Genomic DNA, 19,747 nt, shown 5'->3' on the forward strand with positions numbered 1-19,747 from the left:
TTGCATCCAGGAAGCTGTGCGCAGAGGGTGGTGGTGGTGATGAACCCTGGAAGACACACACAAATATGCAGAGAGATGCACAGTCACACACAGAAGCCAGCCCAGATATTCACAAAGACATGAACAGGCATATGAATTCACAATCCCGCTGAAAGGCACATTTAGGCACACTTCCAAAGCCAGCAGAAAAATCACACACCACACACACAATCACACAGGCATACAGAGATACCAAGAGAACAGACCCTCACACAAGTGACATTTACACGGACACTCAAGCTTCACAGAGCCTGAGAGAACACAGGGGACCTTCACAACCACACCTAAATGCCCACACACAGGCGCACACACACACACACACACACACAGACCCCTGCTGCACTGGAACATCTCCTCCTTCTCCTGGGACCTGGAGGAAATGCTGCACTCGGCCACTCTCCAACCCACATGTGGCCAGTTTGCTGGCAAGGCCTGGGAAAACTGCTTCCCACAAGAGGAGATGGTGCCCAAGTCGCAGCGGGTGCCTGCTGTCTGCCTGGCGAGGACGATGGTGCTTGGGCTGAAGAGACAGCCACATGGCTTGCTTAGTTACACACATATACACACACACTTTTCAAGAGTACATATGTGTGTGCAACACGTACAGGCAGGGCCCTCTTGGAACCTCGGTTTCTTCATCTGTGTGCTGTGGGCTGTGCTTAGTCTCTCAGTCGTGTCCGACTCTTTGCCCTGTGCTTGGAGCCTGGCCCACTGCAGTCCATGGGGCCACAAAGAGTGGGACACGGCTGCGTCTAGAGAATAGGGTTGATAATTCTTTCACCCTGGAGGATTATGGCGATGGTATAAGGTGGCACCATGAAGTGCCAGACCAAACCATTGCCTTCCTGGGGGGTCTGAAGCGGTATCTCTGCAGAGGCCGCTAACATCAGGAGCTTTGGGCACAGGCGTCGGGCTGACCTGGCTGCCCCGCACCTGAGGGGGCCAGAGCCGAGCTGTGGTCCCCTCTCCGCGGCCCGCACTGCTGCCTGAGTCCGATGGTGCCCTGTGCTCGGAGGCGGCAGGCTCCGAACGTCGCCGGGGAGGATGCGGTCACGGGTCCGGCTGGCCTTCCTTCAAGTCCGCGTCGGGATCGCCCCTTCCACGCACTGCGGGCCGAGGGAGCGGGGGCTCAGATCTACGCCGCCCGGCCGCCCTCTGGCCCCGCTGGGCTCGGCCTCTCCCTGGGACTCGGGTCTGGAGCCTCGTCGGCGGTGGGCGGGGCGGCCGTGCGGCCCCGCCCTGTCCGCGGCCCCTGAAACACCGCCGCCAACAAGCTTTAAGTCCCAGAAGGGAGCTGCTGTCTGAGCGAGAAGCCGCATCACTGGCCGGCTGAGAGAGAGAGAGGACCCGGGATCGCGCTGGGGCTCCTGACCCGCCCTCCCAGGGACCCGCCTGCCCCACGCCGCCCGGCCCCGCCGAACTCTTTGCATCAGCCTTACCTGCGGGGGCCTCCAGAATCTCCAGGACTTTCAGAGGATGCTCAGGCCGCCCACGGGGACCTCGGGGCAGCAGTGAGGGGGGCATCCAAGCTCCCATCCAACTCCTGTCCTGCGCCAGGGGCTCCCCCTGGAGATGAGCATGGTGGTTTTCTCTTGGAGCCCCCTGGCTTGGTACGTCTGAGAAGATGCCTACCATGAGACTGTTCACTTGCTTCCTGCAGCTCCTGACGGGGCTGGCGTTGCCTACCGTGCCCCCCCAGGTAAGACTCCCAGCCCCAGCCTGGGAATGGGGAGGGGCGGGGCTCTGATATCCTAGACCCACAGTGGGCAGTGGCACCCCCAAGGATGTCCACACGCTTCCCAGGAGCCAGGCCGGACCCGGTCCTCTGGGAGGAGACCTCGGGCTGGACTGTCCCAGACTCCAGCCCCCAGGGTCTGTCTTGGCGGGGGCAGGGAAGCCACAGAGAAGGGAGGGAGGTTTCCTGTCTGGCCCCTGGAGCCCCCGGTGGCTTTGCTAAAAGCATCTCTCTGCTAATCCCAGGCGGGTCCCTGGCCTTGTAGTCAGGGTCGAGGCCCTGTGACCAGGCAGGCGCCCCCAGGACCTCTGACCTGGCCTGGTGGAAAGGAAGCCAGCCCAAGAGCCCATTGGTAGGGGAGGCTGGGCCCTGCCCCCGCCAAGGCTCCTGGCCGAGCCCAGGGCTCCTGGGTGGGCTGGGGCGGGGGTGGGGTGAGACAAGAGTCCCACTGTGCCCTCTTTCCCTGGGTGGGCAGCCGGAGGTCCTGAGTGCAGGGCCTGGGGAAGTGAGCAGAGCCCTTTTCCCAGGAGCTGGGTGAGTCTGGCTGCAAGCCAGCTGGGGCAGTGAAATCCTGACAAAGCCAATGAAGCTCCCTTCCCACCACGGTACCCCCACAGCCCTATCCCATTGCCCTGGGAGTCCCCGGCCCCAGCGCAGAAGTGGGTGGGCTGGGTAAGTCCCATGAGGGGGCAGGAGAGTCGTACCACCCGCTGCCCGCCTGCCTGCTGCAGGGCTACTTAGAGGTGTAACGTTACCGGCGGCGGCAGCAGCTCCTGGCGCCACTGGCTCCTGTGCCTCGGCTCCCACCAGCTGATGGCCTCCCCCTGGGCTCTGGCACCCAGCCAAGGCAAGCTGCACAGGACCTAGCCAGGCCGCCTGGGGGCTGGGTAGAAGGGAGACCCCCATAGTCTCACCAGATCTTTGGGACATAGCAGGCAAATGGGTCTCCCAAAACTTCTCTAGTCTCCCACCCCGTCCAAATGAGGAAACTGAGGCCAGAGAAAGTGGGACCCATCCAGGCTCCCTCGAGTTGTCATTTGCACCTGGAAAGAGCGAGCCATGAGATGGAGCGGCGTGTCCGAGTAGCAGGTGGGCAGGAGGCCGGAGGGGGCCTCTTTGCTCTTGCAACGCACAGGACCCCAGAGCGCAGAGGCCCAAGGTCGTCCCCTCACCTCTGCACCTTTCTGTCCACAGCAGTGGGCCTTGTCTCCTGGGAACATTTCATCCGAGGTGGAAGGTAAGCTGGCTGGGTAGGGAGGGCGTGGTAGAGGGCTCCTCAAGCCCTCACATCCCAGGGCTCAGCAGTGGATGGGAAAGGGTTGGCATGAAGAGTGGGTGCAGGCCGATATTAAGTCGGAAGAGTCTGCAAGCTAGCTGAGGCCCTAGCTGACAGAGTTGGTAGGGCCTGAGAAATCCCCCTTGCATTGTGACCCAGGGGCCTAGAGAGGTCTCTTCCTGGGCCAGGGTCACCGGGCACCCAGAGAGCAGGGCAGGAACGCATATATGCAGTGTCCAAACAGTTGGCTCAGAGCCCTTTCCCAGCATGATATAAGGGGGCAGATGGGGTCTTGGAAAGCAGTGCAGCGGTGAGTGCCAAGGGCCAGACTGAGGGTCCAGAAGCAAGCTGCAGTGGGCAAGCAATCAAGAGGACCAGGGAGGGGCAAGAGGATTTCCCAGCAGCCAGGCTGGAGGAGCTTCAGGGATCTGAGGAGGCCTCTGCATTGATTACACACAGACAAAGTGAATCGCGCCCTCCCCAACCCCTCCAGTCCCCACCCTAGGTTGCATCAAGGGCGAATCTTCAAAGGGCAAGACATTGGCCAAAGAGACATACGTGCAGAAGACAGGAGGCCCATGCCAGGCCCCCCGCCTTGCTCCTCCCTCCCTGCCTCTCCGAGACGTGCAGGCAGGCCACACACCACTTCCCACGGAAGAAAGGGAGCGTGTAGGGACGTGCGCACGCACACGCGTGGTAGCCTCTGCGTGCTGGGAACACCCTCCCTCTACTGCCTGGTAGCCAGCCTCTCCTGGATTTGGGCATGCTCTGCCAGGTTGAGTCCCAGGCCCCTTGGGCACTGAGAAGATGGGGGCAGTAGCAGCCATTGATTTCATTGATACCCTCTCCCTAGCCCTGCTGTCCCCTCTGGGACTGGCACAATATTAGGCTTTCTGGGATTTGGAGAGGGACCCATCACCTATCTCCACCCCATGGCCCTTTTGAGCCTTTTAGTATATTTTGGACAAAGAAGTCTGAGCCTCAGTTTCATCATCTGTAAAATGGGAGTATTAGACCAAATGATATCTGAAGGTTCTTTTTCCCAGGTGGCAGAATTCTCTGACTCCATAGAGGAGTCCCAAGAGTATATCCCAGGGACCTGGGTGAGGAGGCTTGGAAGTGTCAGTCCCTTAGGGCAGCTCCCCTGTCATCATCATCATTGATTAGGGAGCCTGTATTGTGACCAGGGAAAGAACTTTGGACCCCAGTTATCAAAACCCTGAAAATGACATCCCCTCTAAATACCAGACAAGAGACAGCTTGCTCTGTATTCTGCAGCCACAGACGTTGATTTTTTTTTTACTGTTACTATTCATGGTAATAGTATCGGCCACTTACTGTAACTCCATGCTGACCACAAGTTGTGAACTAGGAAAGCACTCATATTCTCCATGTTTTGTAGATGAAGGCTGTGGGGCTCAGAGAGGCCCTTGGGGTCGCCTAAAGGCTCAGACACCCCTCAGGACATGTGGTAGAGCTGGAGTGCATGACACCAAGCCTCCCAATGGCTCACAGCTGAGCAGGCATGAACAGGGTGTCTCTCGAGGCAGGCTGGCTGTGTGCTCTGCCAGTGATCACAGAGGGGATACCTGCTGGGTTTGGGCTGGTGGCCCGTGGCTCTGCCCAGTCCTGTCCCCCCACCCCTACCCAGTGGCCTCCCCAGGAGCTTGCTTTCAGGATGAAACACTTTCCATCCGGGGATCTCCTCTGTCCTGGGTGGTAGGCAGGTGGAGCCAGACAGGAAGCTTGCCCAGGGGCTGGCAAGGGAGCCCACTCATGGCCCTGGGGGCAGCCAGGTGCCTGCCTGGGCCACAGGCAACCCTCCCCCCGCCCTGCCCCATTCCTCTCTTAGACCTTGGCCTCTGAGCAGGTCAGAGGCCAGAGGAAGTGCTCACAGGAGCAGGTGAGCAGAGCTCTTTGCTGAGGGGCTCAGCCCACATCTGGGAGCGGTCACCGCACTCTCTCAGCCGGCCCCTCTCCCAGCACGCTCTGTTTCTCCCACATCCCCAGACAGCAGCCCCAGGGATGAGCGGCCTTCTTCCTTGATGGCCACCAGGTAAACCAGGCCCAGCCCACTGCCTTCCCCACCCTTTCCCAACGCCGTCTGGGCCGTGTGGCCCTTCAGGGCCCTGGAGCCTGGGTCCTGTTGACACAGTCCGTGTGGTGGGCGTGGGGGGAACAGGAAGTCTCTTCTGCCTTCTCAGCCCTGCCAGGCTCTGCTTAACCTGGCAGTGGCCCCACAGCCCGGCTGGGCTGGAGTCTGCTTGTGGGATGGTAGGGGGCTTTGGGGCCCCTCCACTCCTTCTGCGCTCTTCCTGATGGCTGGTCCTGGGGCGGGACCCTGAACCTTCTATGGCACTTTGGCAGCCGGCTGTTCTTCTGCTGTTATTTACGTTTTCCAAGGCAGAGATTAAACGTTGAGAGTTATGTAGTGCTCATGAAGGTTTTAGACTAAACACGCACTTATGGAGGTACATTAGGGAGCTGCTCCTCTGACCTCTCCCTGCAAAGGCCAGTTTCCTGGGGCTTTGGGCTGCCTGGCACACATGGCCTTGTTTCCTGCTTGGGTCCAGGGAGAGTGGCTCAGAGGCCTGGAGAGGCAGGATCAGGGAGGCCTCTGGTCCCCTTCCCATCCCCGGACCCAGCCCTAGTGCCCCTGCAACAGACAGGGCAGAATGGAGCCGCAGACGCCCAGATAAGCATGGTTTATTGCTCTGTGCTGCCCCAGCCAGCTCCACGTGGACACACTGCCTCTTGGGTATTTTCCACCGGCTTGCAGCCTTTCCCGAGGGCCTCTGCTAGGGCTGAAGTTTATTTTTCCTCCAAGATTACCCTGAGACTCACGTCCTTGCAGGCTCAGTAGAATGGACTTCAGCCCCTTCTGCCTCCTAGGAAGGGCCGTGGAAGGAAGTAAGGGGCTGCTGGGAGCAGCCATTGAACCAGGGCAGAGGCTGCAGGGACCCCAGGTGGTCCAGCTCCCCTGTCCTCCCCCACCAGAGGAGGCTGACCATCCAGTGCAGGGCAGGGTGACCCAGGATTGGCGATGTGTCTCCGCCCGCAGTCTCAAGGCTGGGCTGGGTCGTGTGCGCGGTGCACACAAAAACACAGTGTGCCTGTCAGAGCTGGGGGAGCCCTTAGCAACCATCTCTTCCCAGCCTTCTTCTTTTTCCCCAGCTGGAGAAACTGATACACCCAGAAAGGTGCAGTGACCTCCCCAAGGTCACACAGCCAGCGCAGGGCCAGGACCAGGAGCCAGTCTCCTGGCTCTGGCTATTCACTTCCTGCGAGTCTGTGTTTGGGTCCAGGCCCCAGGCCCTCCCCGAAAGGAGCAGCGTCTTTTGAGAGACTCCAGATCAGGCCCCCAAAGATCCAGTCACAACCACCAGGACATCGTGGGGGTCGGGGATGTCCCCGATAATTTCCAGTGAACCACCATCTGCTCAATCAGTAATTACCTAGCCTGTGTTTACTGGGTGTTTGGGTGCTTGTCTACAAGGAGCCTCAAGTCGCTTGTAAAAATGATAAAAGCCACCAGTGACGGAGATAAAGCAAGCCCTTGGGGCTGAGTTATGCTCAAAAGAGGACCATCTGTTCATATCAGACAAGTTGGAGAAGGCTTCAGAGAGGAGGCAGGGGGGCAGGCCCGGAGGAGTGGGTGGTGGGCTTTATTTGGTTAGAAATGAGAAGGGGGCAAGGAGCATGGACCAAAAGAGGGAATCTGAGTGATGCGGCCCTGGGCCCATGCAAGGGTAGTCCAACCAAAAATGGAGAGCGGGGATGGGGCACATCGCTGGCTGCAGTCTGGGCCACCAGGCAGAGGAGCTGGCCCAGACAGCAGAGGAAATAAGGACTAAGGGGAAGGTTCACCCTCCCTGCGGGACTCTGCAAGCCAGTCTCGCAGAACTTGCAGAGCTAACTGTATTCTGCCAATTCCCCAAGACCAAGGGAGGACCAGGTCAGGCCCTGAGAAAGATCCAGAGGGCCTGGGGAGACTGCCAGGACACACTCCTCTGAGCTCCAAGGCCCCCGAGGCCGATGCCGGCACCTGAGCTGAGAACAGAGCTGAGAATCGCAAGCCCCCAAGAAGTTCTGTTCCCCTGGGATTTCCATCTAGCAGATGAGCTGGGGGTGCAGGGGGGAGGCCCAGCTGCCGTCCCAGAGGATTGACATCAGGAGTTCCGAGCAGGGGGAGAGCTCACGTAGGCTGGGGGCTTCCTGGAGGAGCGGATGTGGCTGAACCTGGGAGGGCCTGCCGTGCCCCGGGACCTGAGCCGGCTGTCTGTGCCTCCTTCCAGTGGTGCCCTTCCAGCAAGTGTGGAGCCGCAGCTACTGCCGGCCGGTGGAGAGGTTGGTGGACATCGTGTCTGAGTACCCCAGTGAGGTGGAGCACCTGTTCAGCCCGTCCTGCGTCTCCCTGATGCGCTGCACTGGCTGCTGCAGCGATGAGAAGATGCACTGCACGCCCCTGGAGACAGCCAACGTCACCATGCAGGTAGGGAGACACCCTGCTCGGGCCCCAGCTGGCCCCGCCACCCACCGCCACTCAGAGGGCCACAGAGCCTGCCCCCCGAGAGAGGGGACCGGGAGAGGGCAGGCCAGGGTCACAGGACCCGAACTGACACCCAGGTGTTCTTACCCACAGCTCGCCTCCTTCTTGAGCCCCCATCCCGTCTTTGAGTCCCCCTCTCCTGCTCCCTTACCAGCTTTCTCAGGCTCTGGTTTAGCCCTACCCCAGGACACAAGATATCTGATTGAGGTTGGGAAAGGAATCTGTCCGGATTCAAGACGTCCTTTTTATACCAGGAGTGTTTGGTGCCCTGAGCTTTGCTTCCACACTCAGACTCACAATGTTGGGGGTTTTTTCTGAGTACTTGAAACCTCAGAAATTTCCAAGCACTGTGCTTCAGAAATGTTCCCTCAATATTCAGTCCTTGGAGCCAAGTGATATTCCCATTTCACAGAGGGAAGTTGAGCTTCAGAGATGATATTTCCCAATACTTTGGCCACCTCATGCGACGAGCTGACTCACTGGAAAAGAGTCTGATGCTGGGAAGGATTGGGGGCAGGAGGAGAAGGGGACGACAGAGAATGAGATGGCTGGATGGCATTACTGACTTGATGGACATGAGTTTGAGTGAACTCCAGGAGTTGGTGATGGACAGGGAGGCCTGGCGTGCTGTGATTCATGGGGTCGCAAAGAGTCGGACACGACTGAGCGACTGAACTGAACTGAACTGAACTGAAGCAAGGGGAAAAGCCAAGATTTGAACATAGGTCTTGCTGCCTTCAGAACACGGGCCACCTTCCTACCCAGTGCTTTGCTGATGGCCCTGGGAAGAGGGGGATGGGAGCCTCCCACGGGTCTACAGGCAGGTAGGAGGCCTGTTTGGCCCACACACCAAGCGGAATGAGGATGTGTAGTACAGAAGTAAGCAAGTGTTAGTCGCTCAGTTGTATCCAACTCTTTGCGATCCCGTGGACTGTAAGCCAACAGTATCCTCTGTCCATGGGATTCTCCAGGCATGAATACTGGAGTGGGTTGCCAAGCCCTCCTCCAAGGGATCTTCCCTACCTAGGAATTGAACCCAGGTCTCCCGCATTACAGGCTGATTCTTTACCATCTGAGCCACCAGGGAAGCCCAAGAATACTGGAGTGGGTAGCTTATCCCTTCTCCAGGGGATCATCCCTACCCAGGGATTGAACCCAGGTCTCCTGCATTGCAGGCAGATTCTTTACCATCTGGGCCACCAGGGAAGCCCATGTCGTATAAAGGCTGGTGGGAAATAAGGAGTCTGGTCCTCCCCTAAGGGGTGGCTGGGTGGAATATTGGAAACCCACAGGCCACCCCCACAGTCCAGTCACCCAACCTTTGTCTCCTCACAGCTCGTGAAGTACCGCGCTCTGGACCCGCCCTTCTTTGTGGAGATGAGCTTCTCTCAGCACGTCCGCTGCGAGTGCAAGTGGGTCCTCGGGTGCGGCCGGGACAGCCCCCACGCCCCCGGCGGCCTCAGCCGGGGGTTGCCCATCGCGCTGCAGTCCGTGCCTCCTCCTACTTGATGGAGACCAGGGAAATCGGGGACCGGTGGCAGCCCAGGGAGCTGGTCCTAGGAGCTGGAGCATAGCTACTGAGAAGCCACAGGGACAGAGGGAGCCAGGTCCCTCCCAAACTGGCCAGGCTTGGGCACGCCGTCTCCCTCCTCGCACTGGGAGGGGGATGCCAGGGCCCTGGAAGAGGCACTTGGACCCACAGGAGGGGGAAACGGGATTGAGAAGCTCAAAGACAGACAAAGCCTGGTAGGAGGGAAGGGGCAGAGGGAAGGAGGCACAGGCTTTCTTTAAGGTCGAGTCTCCACTGGACAGAGTCTCTCCCCAACATTTCTTGCTGCTGGCGCCCAGGGCACTCTTAGCATTAGTTCCCGGGAGCAGCAGGCCTGGCACCGGCGACCGGTTCAGGGGCACTTCTGATACCTCCGGGTCATGGGATGGAGGCACGGGACCAGAGGTCCTGAGCCGTATCTTGGGGCGGGAAGAGTGGGAGAACCACCGCTTATGGTGCATCTACTCTGTGCCTCGCCCAGCATAGGCGCCCGACCTGAGTGTGTTTTCTGATTTAATCAGCAAACATCTACTGAGCACTTACTGTATGCTATCTATGGTCTCAGATGCTTGGGATACAGTGGTGAGCAAGACAGACCAGGTCCTTGGTCTCCTAACCACCCATTTTACAGATGAGGAAGCCGAGGCTTGCTATGGTTACATGATTTGCCACAGCTAGTGGGTTGACCCCAGCCTGTTGACCCCTAAACCTGCCCTTTCTCATGCTTCCTCTCATGGCCATTACCACACTCTACAGAAGCCCCAGTACTGCCCTGGGCTTGGTCCTGCCTGGTGTCCAGGGCTCTGGCCACTGCTCTCTGACCTATACCACTGCTAGAAGCCCTGCCTCAATCTGTTTCCTCCCATCCTCCCTCGCCAGGGCTTGGCCATGTAACAACAGTTCAGTAGCAAATCCTCCTTGGCAGTGCTAGACAGTGACCTTTCACCTTCCCCATCACCTTTGCCCTCATCACCTCTAAGTTGGGGCAGACAGATGAGAAGATTAAGGGTCTAAGAGTGTCTCTGACTGGTCCCAGATGGCAGAGACAGGACCAGACAGTCCCAGGAGGTGCTGGTACCCTGCCCTGGCTCCCAAGGGAGACGGCCAGCCTAGGGCAGCCTTCCCTGGCCCAAAGCTGACTGTCACCACGCTGTCCCACGCCCCCACCCTGGTTCCCAGGGAAGACTGTCGCCTTCCAGAGGGCTGAGCAACAGGGCCACCTTTCTTCTCTCTTCTGGGCCAACAGCCACGGTCCCAGGAGCCAGAGCCAGGGCAAGTCTGGTGACTGTGGGCCTTTCGATCACCTCCTGTCATCCCGCTCCCTCACCCTGATCCCTGAGATTGCTGCAGTGTCACACGTCCCCAGGGTAGGGTGGCGGCAGTTGTGCCTTGACAGGTGGCCTTGCCCCTCATTCACTGTCAGCAAGGAGACTCCCAGAGGGCACTCTGGAAGGAAAGGGCACCCTGGCAGGTGCAAGGGAAGGAAGTGAACAGAGAAAGGCTGCAGAGAGCAGACTCAGTCCCCAGATTTGATTCCAAGAAGCAGAGGCAAGCAGACGGGTGTGGAGAGGACCCCCAAGAGGGCATTCGCACCTCTCGTAGTGGGGTCGCCAGGGCCTGGAGTGGGAGTGGAAGTCCCCAGGCCTCTGGGCATCTCTCCCTCACTAGCTCCATGCTACCCCCTAGTGGCTTCAGCACCAACTACAGAGCCAGCCCCAGTGATGGCCAGGGAGCCCCCACCCACGGCTGTCCTAATTCTCCTCCGTTCCTCTCTCTGTTTTTCCAGACCTCGGTGGGAGAAGATGAAGCCAAAAAGGTAAGCAGCCTGGCAGGGGTACCGGGCTGTTCTCAGGTCTGCCAACCCCCGACCTAGCATGGGGGCCCCCAGCCGCTCCGTCTTGACGCTTTTGGCTTATTGCAGGAGGAGACCCAGGGTCAGGGGCCCGAGGAAGAGAGAGGAGCAGAATCACAAAGACTGTCACCTGTGAGTGCATGGGGGTGCCCAGGGATGGCGAGGAGGCTGGGCCAGAGGGGCGCCCACCCTGCCAGCACGGTCAGTGGTCGGGGAGGGACAAGCCAGTGGTGCAGGCCAGACCCTAGAGATTCCAGGGCCTCGGAAGCCTCAGGTGAGCAGAGAGAAGAACCAGGAAGCAGTCCCGGCTTAGTCCTAAGTCTCTGTGTGGCCCGGAGCAAGTCACATCACCTCTCTGAGCCTGGTTTTTCTGTGTGTAGAATGAGGGTCAGCGGGGTCAAACAAGCATTCGGTCGACCTGCAAACATTTACCAAGCACTTACTGTGTGCCAGATACTTTTGTGGGCAGACCAATATTTCTGCCCTTACAGGGCTTACACTCTAGTGTTAGGAAGTCCAAAAATTTAGGGACTGAGGCTGGTGGGCTACAGTCCATAGGATGGTAAAGAGTCAGACCCGACTGAAGGGACTTAGCACACACACAGACCAGTGGTCCAGTGGTTAAGACTCTACCTTCCAACGCACAGATTGCTGGTTTGATCCCTGGTCAGGAAACTAAGGTCCCACATGCTGCAGGGTGTGGCCAAAAAAAAATTTTTTTTAAGTCCAAAAATTTAGCCAGGGCTACCTCCTGGAGGCCCTAGGGAAGGTAGAGCCCCTCACTGGCTCTCAGGCCAGTGTTTCTTTCACTCTCCCAGGGAGCCTTGGGGTCTACTTGCTTTTCTTTCTTTGTCCGTGTTACCTGTCCATTTGGCTTCACCTCTGGAGAAGGTGGCTGGGGTCCAGGCCTGAGTGTTGGAAGAATAGAATTAGCAAAGGGCAACCCCGAATCTGTGAGCATAAACAGTACAAATAAAGTAGCTCACATGCGCAGTAACTCAGTCACACCGCAGTTCTCCTTCCAGGCCGGTCTCCTCCCAGCGACAGGACTGTCTTCACAGTCCTGTCTTTTCCACAGATCTTCTCGTGCCACGGGGCTGGGGCTGGCCAAGTCCTACCCTATGAGCCTGTCCCTGCAGGAGCAGACATGTCCACCCCACCCCGTGAAGCTAGGGATTCTGGGGAGGTTGGTCCCTGCAGGCCTGTAGCCTGTATTTCTCCCCTGGTTCCAAGCAGTGACTAGGGGAGGGGCTGGCAGTCCCCACAGGGCTCCCCAGCTGGGCAGCCCCAGATGGAAAGCGTCCTGTCCTAGCTGCTGGGGTAGCAGCCTTCAAATGTTTCATTCGGGAATCTCTTAAAAGAACTTCCAAAGCCCACGTGCCCCCTTGTTCATTTTTAAGTCGACATTAACCTTTTTCATCAACATTGTGTATAGTTGCAAAGGATGTAATATATTAATATTTTAATATAAAGCTATGATATCACTTTCCAGATGTAGCCTGTGGAATAAGCCATCCTAATTTAATACCATCATCCACTTTTAAAAAATTGTTTAATAACATCAAAAAAATATATGAACACTCTCCTTTTTTTTTCTTTTGTTTGCACTGATTCTATATTTACTAAGCACCAGTAAGTGGCAGGTTCCACGGCAGGAAACATAATCTGAAGCCAGAGATGAAGTCCCACAGCTTTCCAACGCTACCAAATTCAGCAGGGCAAACCCTGTTTAATCATCTCAGAGTAAAATCACACAGAATGTACAGCACAGTGTAAAGCACTCAGCCTCTGGAGTCAGCTGGACTGGGTCTGAATCCAGGTTTCAACACTTATGCAAGTTATTCGGTCTCCCCAAGCCACATCTATAAAACAGAGACAATAATATGAAATCTGTAAGGTTATTAGATGAGATAATGTATGTAAAGTACTTAAAACCTACTATAAAATAGAAACTATTTTCCATGTTTTCTTAAAGTATAAAAAACACTATATATTGTACACACACACACACACCCCACACACCTATCTCCAACACCAGCAGGGTGAGGATTCTGCCTTCAACTTGCTTCCAAGAAATAAGCAGACTGAACACTCTCCTTTAATAGGTGCATATTTCCATTGCTTCTTTTTCCCTCGAACATGTCTTTAAACTTTCCCCACAGAATTTCAGCCTAATGCAATATTTTTTAAATAGTCAAATATCTTTTATGTACCACCTTGTCTTATCTGCCTCAACAATGGTATATGAGTTTGAATTATTTTAAATTTTCCTGTGAGCAGAAAACTTGAAATTAAATTTTTTCTTGGAATGAATTATCACAGTAATTATTAGTGGTACCCATTGTTTAAAACAGCACAAATAGATTATCTTTTACTAGATGCTAAGCATAAAAGGACAATCAATCTTACTGGGGTTGCATCTCAATGAGATGGATGCAGCTACTTCTCTTCAATTAGTTGATGAACCTGGCAATGAACATTATCTCCTGCCAGACTGAGATGGGATTCAGCAGTAATTCCATTCCTGTTCATTTTTTGCAGATGAAAAGATTGAAAAACCCTGTTCATATAAATAAGTAAATGGGGCTGGGTGTTACTCAATCACTTGAGCTCCTTCCAAGTTATCAATATTTGCCGAAAACCTGAAAGTGATCTGCTGTAAGAATTCACTTCTCTTGATATATTGGCTGACGACTTAGCTAATCTCTTCAATTTTGTTGTAAGCAGACGTGGAAACCACCCAACTTGCAAAAGACTTGGTTACCCAATAGTTCACCATATTTCTTTTCTCAACCACCTACACCAATATCTATCAAACTGTTCTTTTATTCAGTGTCCCCCTGAATCCTTTTTACCTTGGGGCAAAGTACTGTAACAGGAGCTTCCTTTCTTTCTGAGGGAGAAGGGCCGTTGGCAATGAGATGATGGGAAGCAAACCTCTGTCGCAGACAGTTTTCGGGCAGAGTGCAGGTAGAGGCTGGGAGCAGATTCCTTTAAAAACACCAACACTCACATAGGACTTGGACAATCTTCATGTGCATGCAGGGGTTCCGGTATCCTCATTTGAAGATCGCTGCCCCAAAGTAACCAAAGGCATTGGTGCATGAAGCCAGACTGTGTTCAAAGCTGGCTTTGTCACTAACTTGCTGTGTGACCATGGGCAAGCTTCTTAACCTCTCTGATCCTCCGTTTCCTCATCTGCCAAAGGATGATAGTAATTGCGCCCTTCCTTGTGGAATATTGTTAAGGGTAAATGAGAGAGTGCTTGGCACAGGGCTGAGCACCTGGGTAAGTGCTTGGTGAAGACCAGTTCCTAGCTGCTTCTCAGCCTCATGCAAGCAGAGATCCAGGAGCACTGCAGGCTCTCTATGCCCCCTGTCCAAGCTTCCTCTCCGGGAAGTCCTCCCTCCCATATGAGGGACCCCACACTCCACCCTGGGCTGATACCCTCTTTCTGTGTTTGGTGTCTGGCAGGTGCGGTGATACTGTTTCCCGGAGGTAACCAGTCCCTCGGAGGAGAGAGACCCCCCACAGCCGGCTCGTGTATTTATTACCGTCACATTCTCAGTTACCTCCCTGCTGGCACCTGCCCTCTATTTATTAGCCAATTGTATCCCTGCTGAATGACTCACTCCCTCCACGGGACAGGACCCTCAGGAATTCAGTGCCTTAAACAGAACGTGAGAGAAAGAAGACAGACCCATGTAGCTTCAGCTTGAGAAGGAGCAAGACTTGTGGCTTTGTGAGGGGCAGGCCTGGCCCCAGAGGCCCTGGGGGTCTCCAGGAGGCTGGAGAAGGAAGGATTGGAGACCCACCACCTGCCCTCCCGGAATCTTGGGCTCCTCACAGACCAGCAACACTTGCTGGGGCGGCTCCTGGTGGAAGTTGGGGGTGGAGGCCCCTGCTCTGGCCACCCTGGCCCTGCTGAGAGGGTGGGCGGGCAGCCACTCTGCACCCTGGAGGTCAGACGTTCAGCTCTGGAGAACAGCGCTTGCCTGGGGGGCCTCTGCCACTCCTCGTCCCCTCAGTCTCACCTCACCTCTTAACTGCTGCTTGTGCTGGGACATTGTTCTTTGTGGCCAAGGCATCACCATCCCGCCGCTCTCAAGGACACAGGCAAAGAGTGGGCCCCAAGCTGGACGTGGAGCGAGCTGCCCTCGCGTGGCTGTCTGACTGCCAAGCCAGATTCTCTTGAATAAAGTATTCTATTCTGAAACTGCTTTTCAGGGGAGTGTTCCTGCCAGAGCGGTGGACGACAGCAGGAAATGGAAGGGGGACAGAGGAAAGAGGACGTGGGCTCCAAGGCTGCCTGGGGGTGGGGGGTGGGTGGGGGTCCAGCCTGCAGTCACTGGGACATCTTCTCCAGATGCTTTAGGCAAAACCCTGAGGCCCGCTCTTCCATAATGAGGTGTTCCCAGAATGGAGGCTTGGCCTTAAACTTGGGGGCCCAGGCCTCAGCCACCCCTAAACACCCTCAAATTCAAAAGCACAGTCCTCTTCCCCTGGTATCTGCCACCTTCCCCAGGGCCACCCTACCCCCAGTCCAATGCCTGGCTCTCAGGTGCCACGGCTCCTGGCTCCAGGGACTTAAACCATGACACCTCCAGCCTGCTCCGGCTGCTGAATGCAGAGACTGGCAGATGCTGCCTGATTTCTTCCGCCCTGGACCTCCCGTCTTTCTCTGTTTCCTCCTGAATGCCTTGGCATGAAAGGAGGAAAAAATGCTTTTTTTCCCCCCAATCCAAACCACTTATTATCTGACTCCCTTCAGCCTCCGACCCCCAAGGTGTGTCTGTTTTCCTGTTATGTTTAGGGACAGGGTGCTCCCTGTTCTCTCTGATTGCAGGCTGCTCAGATAAAGCCACAGGGCCTGGGGCCGGAGCCCTCCTCAGGCTTTGGAGGGAAGCCAGCGATGGTCTGGGTGGGGTAGCAGCCGAGGCAGCTGCCCTTGGTGGTCTGTCCACCACAGAGGCCTGGGCCGCCCTGGAGGACACCCCGGTCAGAGTGTGCTTCTGGCTGGCGATCACAGAGTGGGTGTGGGCCGGCCCCGCAGGACATGCTTTGTGGGAGAAAGGTATTTTCTCTTCTGCCTCTTCCCCCTTGGGCTACACCCATTCTGAGCTGTTGCCCTGGAGGGATGGATAGCTAAGAAGAGCACCCCTCCCCTTTAGTCAGTCTCTGATGGGGCCCCAGGGACACTACCCCAGCCCTTGTAGCATGTCCCAGGCTCTCGGCTTCACAAGTCACCCACATGGAGGTCTGCCTCCCCACCCAGACCAGCCACCCCTGGAGAGAACTAGACCAGGGGAGCAGCCAGAGGCCAAAAGCAAAACTCTGCATCTGTGGCCAGAGCCTCACAGCTGGAACCGGTAGGAAGGGAGCTGCCTGGTGCATCTGGCCACCCTGGCCAACCTTTCAGGCCATTCAGGACATAGCAGGCCCTTTTCTTTCACTCTTTATCTCTCTGCGGAGCCCGACCTGTGTACCTAGGCACCAGGGACCCAGTGGGGAATAAAACATCCAGGACCTGCTCTCAGGGATCTCGTATTCGAGTGGAGAGATGGACCATAATCACGGATTCAGGATGTGTGGTGGACTCTGGTTTTCACATTGGGGTCTGGACCCAGCACTTAGGAGAAAGGGGTCTTGAGCAGCCCCACACTTTTTAAAACAAGCAGCAATTTGGGGCTGGACACATCTGTCTACAGGATTTATGATTAATAGGAGATGGCTGAAGGAGTCCTGCTAGGCTCAAACATCACCCAGCACACCCTTCTTCAGCCTCCATAAGCAGAGGGATTGGGGAAGGTACGGGGTGGTGGGGGGAGGAGAGAGAGGGAGGGGTAGTCACTGGCTACCCGGGCTGCTGATGTCTACCCTCCTCTCCCTGGAGCTGGATTTGCATTCAGATTAGCCCATGTGCTATCTGGCTGGAGGTTGGAGGGATGGAGAACTGAACATTGACAAGGGACAGGGAGAGGGGACACTTCGGGACACCCAGCAGTCATTTCCCACAGGCTGGGGGACGTGGGGAAGGTGAATGGCTGTGAGCTGCCTTGCCCATGGTCTCCCAAGAGGGACCCCTGCAAGTGAAGAGACCCCACAGGCTATAGGCTGTGGGCGTAGAGTTGGGGCAATCATTGAGTGGGGGTGTCAGATATAGACCTGGAAAAGGAGCATATTATGGAACAGAGTAGTGGGGCAACCCTGCGGTGCACCCACAGGACAGTTGGCGTCTCGATGCCTACCATACCAGGTACATTCACAGCTAGAGAAGAAATGGCCTCTGCTAAGAGGAACTTTTCCCCTGATTTCTCCTTTCTGACCCTGTGAAAAAGAGAAAAGGACTTTGGCCAGGAAAGTGATGAGGGGTCTAAGAGCAGACCATGCCTCTTCCTGCTCGCTCAAGTTCAATCCAGGCCCTTCCCAGGAGTGAAAGGAGTTAGCCTTCAATTAGATGGACCAGCTTAAATGAGGCCAGGCCTTTAATAAATTAAAGTGACAGGAACATTAGAAGATCTGCCCAAGATGCTATTAAGAAACAGGAAAAGGAGAATCAACATAGTTCATCCAGAAGCAACAATGAGAGAAAGAAACTGGTTTGTTTGTTTTCCTGCAGCTTGCTCAATAAGCAATTGATACATGTAAACAGAGAAATTAATGAGACAGTGGTCTTATTGCCAGAGTATGGGTCTGGCACATTAGACGTGGCCCTTCGTTTGAATCTGAGCAGATCTGGGTCTGCTTTGACCAATACAGTATGGTAGAAAGGACCCTATAATGGTTCCAAGTCCTTTAAAGAGGACTGGCAGCTTCTGCCTTGGTCTCTTGGAACCCTGAGCTGCCATGTGAGAAGTCCAACTATGGTGAGGTCACCATGTTGGAAGGAAGCCCAAGCCAGCAATATAGATGTGTGGAGAGGAGGCGGGGGGGCGGGATCAGTCAGCCTCCAATTGTTCCAACTCCTGGGCATTACAGTCATCTCAAATGAAGCCTCAGACCCCCTCGAAAACACACAGATTGGGACTTCCCTGGTGGTTCAGTAGTTGGGAGTCTGCCTTCCAATGCAGGGGAAGTGGATTTGATCCCTGCTTGAGGAATTGGGATCCTACGTTCTGCAAGGCAGCTTAGTCTGTGAGCTGCAACTACTGAGCCGGCACACTCCAGAGTCCCCGCTCCACAACAAGAGAAGCCTGTGCACCGCAACAAAGACCCAGCACATCCAAACAAATAAATAACGAAATTGTTTCCCACTAAAACAAAACTTTAAAGAGAGAGGAGAGAAAAGCTGTACCCACTGTACCCTAATTGATTTCCTCATTGTTGAATTATGAAATAAAATAATAACAGAGTGTTTGGAGGCAGTTGTCATGCAGCAATGGAGGCTTCATGGAGATATGAAAGGTCATGATACAGTGTTTGGGGAAAGTTTTCTAGACCAGGAGGTCACAGAAGGCCTCTCTGTGGAGGTGACCTTTATGGTGACGTTATGGTCATGTGACGGTTACTCCAAAGGAGGACAAGAGCCCTTCAAACATAAAATACAGCTGAAGTTAAAGCCGGGAAGGAATACCAGTGTGTCTGGAGCCTGGAGGGCAAGGGAGGATGGGCCATGAGATGTGATGTTAGAGGTAGGCAGATCGTGAAGGGCTTTGCAGGGTAAGGAGCTTGAATTTTGTTATAATGTAGAGGGAAACCATTGGAGGGGTTCAAGCAAGGAAACGAAGTGATAATCCGCACAGTTTTTTAAAGCTCACTCTGCCTTCTGTGTGGAGAATGGACCCTAGGGGCACAAGACCAGAGGTACAAATACCACTGAGAAGGCCAGAAGAGAGTTCGGTCTTAATTATACATGTGAGCTGGTTACCCTGATCATTCATTCATTCGTGAACATTTTTGAGTCTACTAGGACCAGGCATTTTGTAATGGATACATTTGTGAAGGGGCAAAATATTTTAGCACATGAAAGTCTTCCCAATTCAGTTGAGTCACTCAGTCATGTACGACTCTTTGCGACCCCATGGACTGCAGAATGCCAGGCCTCCCAGTCTATCACCAGCTCCTGGAATTTACTCAAACTCATGTCCATTGAGTCCGTGATGCCATCCAACCATCTCACCCTCTGTCGTCCCCTTCTCCTCCTGTCTTCAAACTTTCCCAGCATCAGGGTCTTTCAAATGAGTTAGCTCTTCACATCATGTGGCCAAATTGGAGTTTCAGCTTCAACATCAGTCCTTCCAATGAACACCCAGGACTGATCTCCTTTAGGATGGACTGGTTGGATCTCCTTGCAGTCCAAGGGACTCTCGAGAGTCTTCTCCAACACCAAAGTTCAAAAGCATCAATTCTTTCGCGCTCAGCTTTCCTTATAGTCCAACTCTCACATCCATACGTGACCGCTGGAGAAACCATAACCTTGACTAGATAGATCTTTGTTGATAAAGTAATGCCTCTGCTTTTTCATAAGCTGTCTAGGATGGACAGGGAGGCCTGGCGTGCTGCAGTTCATGGAGTTGCAAAGAGTCGGACACGACTGAGCAACTGAACTGACTGACTAACTGACTAGGTTGGTCATAGTTTTCCTTCCAAGGAGTAAGCGTCTTTTGATTCCATGGCTGCACTCAGCATCTGCAGTGATTTCGGAGCCCAAGAAAATAAAGTCTGACACTGTTTCCACTGTTCCCCATCTATTAGCCATGAAGTGATGGGACCAGATGCCATGATCTTAGTTCTCTGAATGTTGAATT

At 55.0% G+C, this 19,747-nt stretch overlaps 1 protein-coding gene across 2 annotated transcripts; it reads left to right on the forward strand.

Annotated features, from left to right (window-relative positions):
• The first annotated feature begins 1,334 nt into the window (after positions 1-1,334).
• Positions 1,335-15,214, forward strand: PGF (placental growth factor). 2 transcript variants are annotated; one of them, XM_055436884.2, is made up of 7 exons: positions 1,335-1,738; positions 2,969-3,011; positions 7,346-7,542; positions 8,935-9,011; positions 10,935-10,964; positions 11,070-11,132; positions 14,475-15,214. In XM_055436884.2, the coding sequence occupies exons 1-7, from the start codon at positions 1,664-1,666 to the stop codon at positions 14,500-14,502; spliced, it is 513 nt and encodes a 170-aa protein (XP_055292859.1). In that variant the 5' UTR covers positions 1,335-1,663; the 3' UTR covers positions 14,503-15,214. The 2 variants fall into 2 exon arrangements, with proteins under 2 accessions (XP_055292859.1, XP_055292861.1); XM_055436886.2 differs by lacking the exon at positions 11,070-11,132.
• The last annotated feature ends 4,533 nt before the right edge of the window (positions 15,215-19,747 follow it).

Source organism: Moschus berezovskii, chromosome 9 (assembly GCF_049115385.1).
Source record: "Moschus berezovskii isolate FMDL1 chromosome 9, NW_MosBer_1.0, whole genome shotgun sequence".
Taxonomy (NCBI): Eukaryota; Metazoa; Chordata; class Mammalia; order Artiodactyla; family Moschidae; genus Moschus; species Moschus berezovskii.

Bases quoted from the DNA above. Each gene is read 5' to 3' on its own strand.
- PGF (XM_055436884.2), top strand. From the start codon at position 1,664: ATGCCTACCATGAGACTGTTCACTTGCTTCCTGCAGCTCCTGACGGGG. The intron at 7,543-8,934 runs GTAGGGAGACAC...GTCTCCTCACAG, and splicing joins CAGCCAACGTCACCATGCAG to CTCGTGAAGTACCGCGCTCT. The intron at 10,965-11,069 runs GTAAGCAGCCTG...GGCTTATTGCAG, and splicing joins GAGAAGATGAAGCCAAAAAG to GAGGAGACCCAGGGTCAGGG.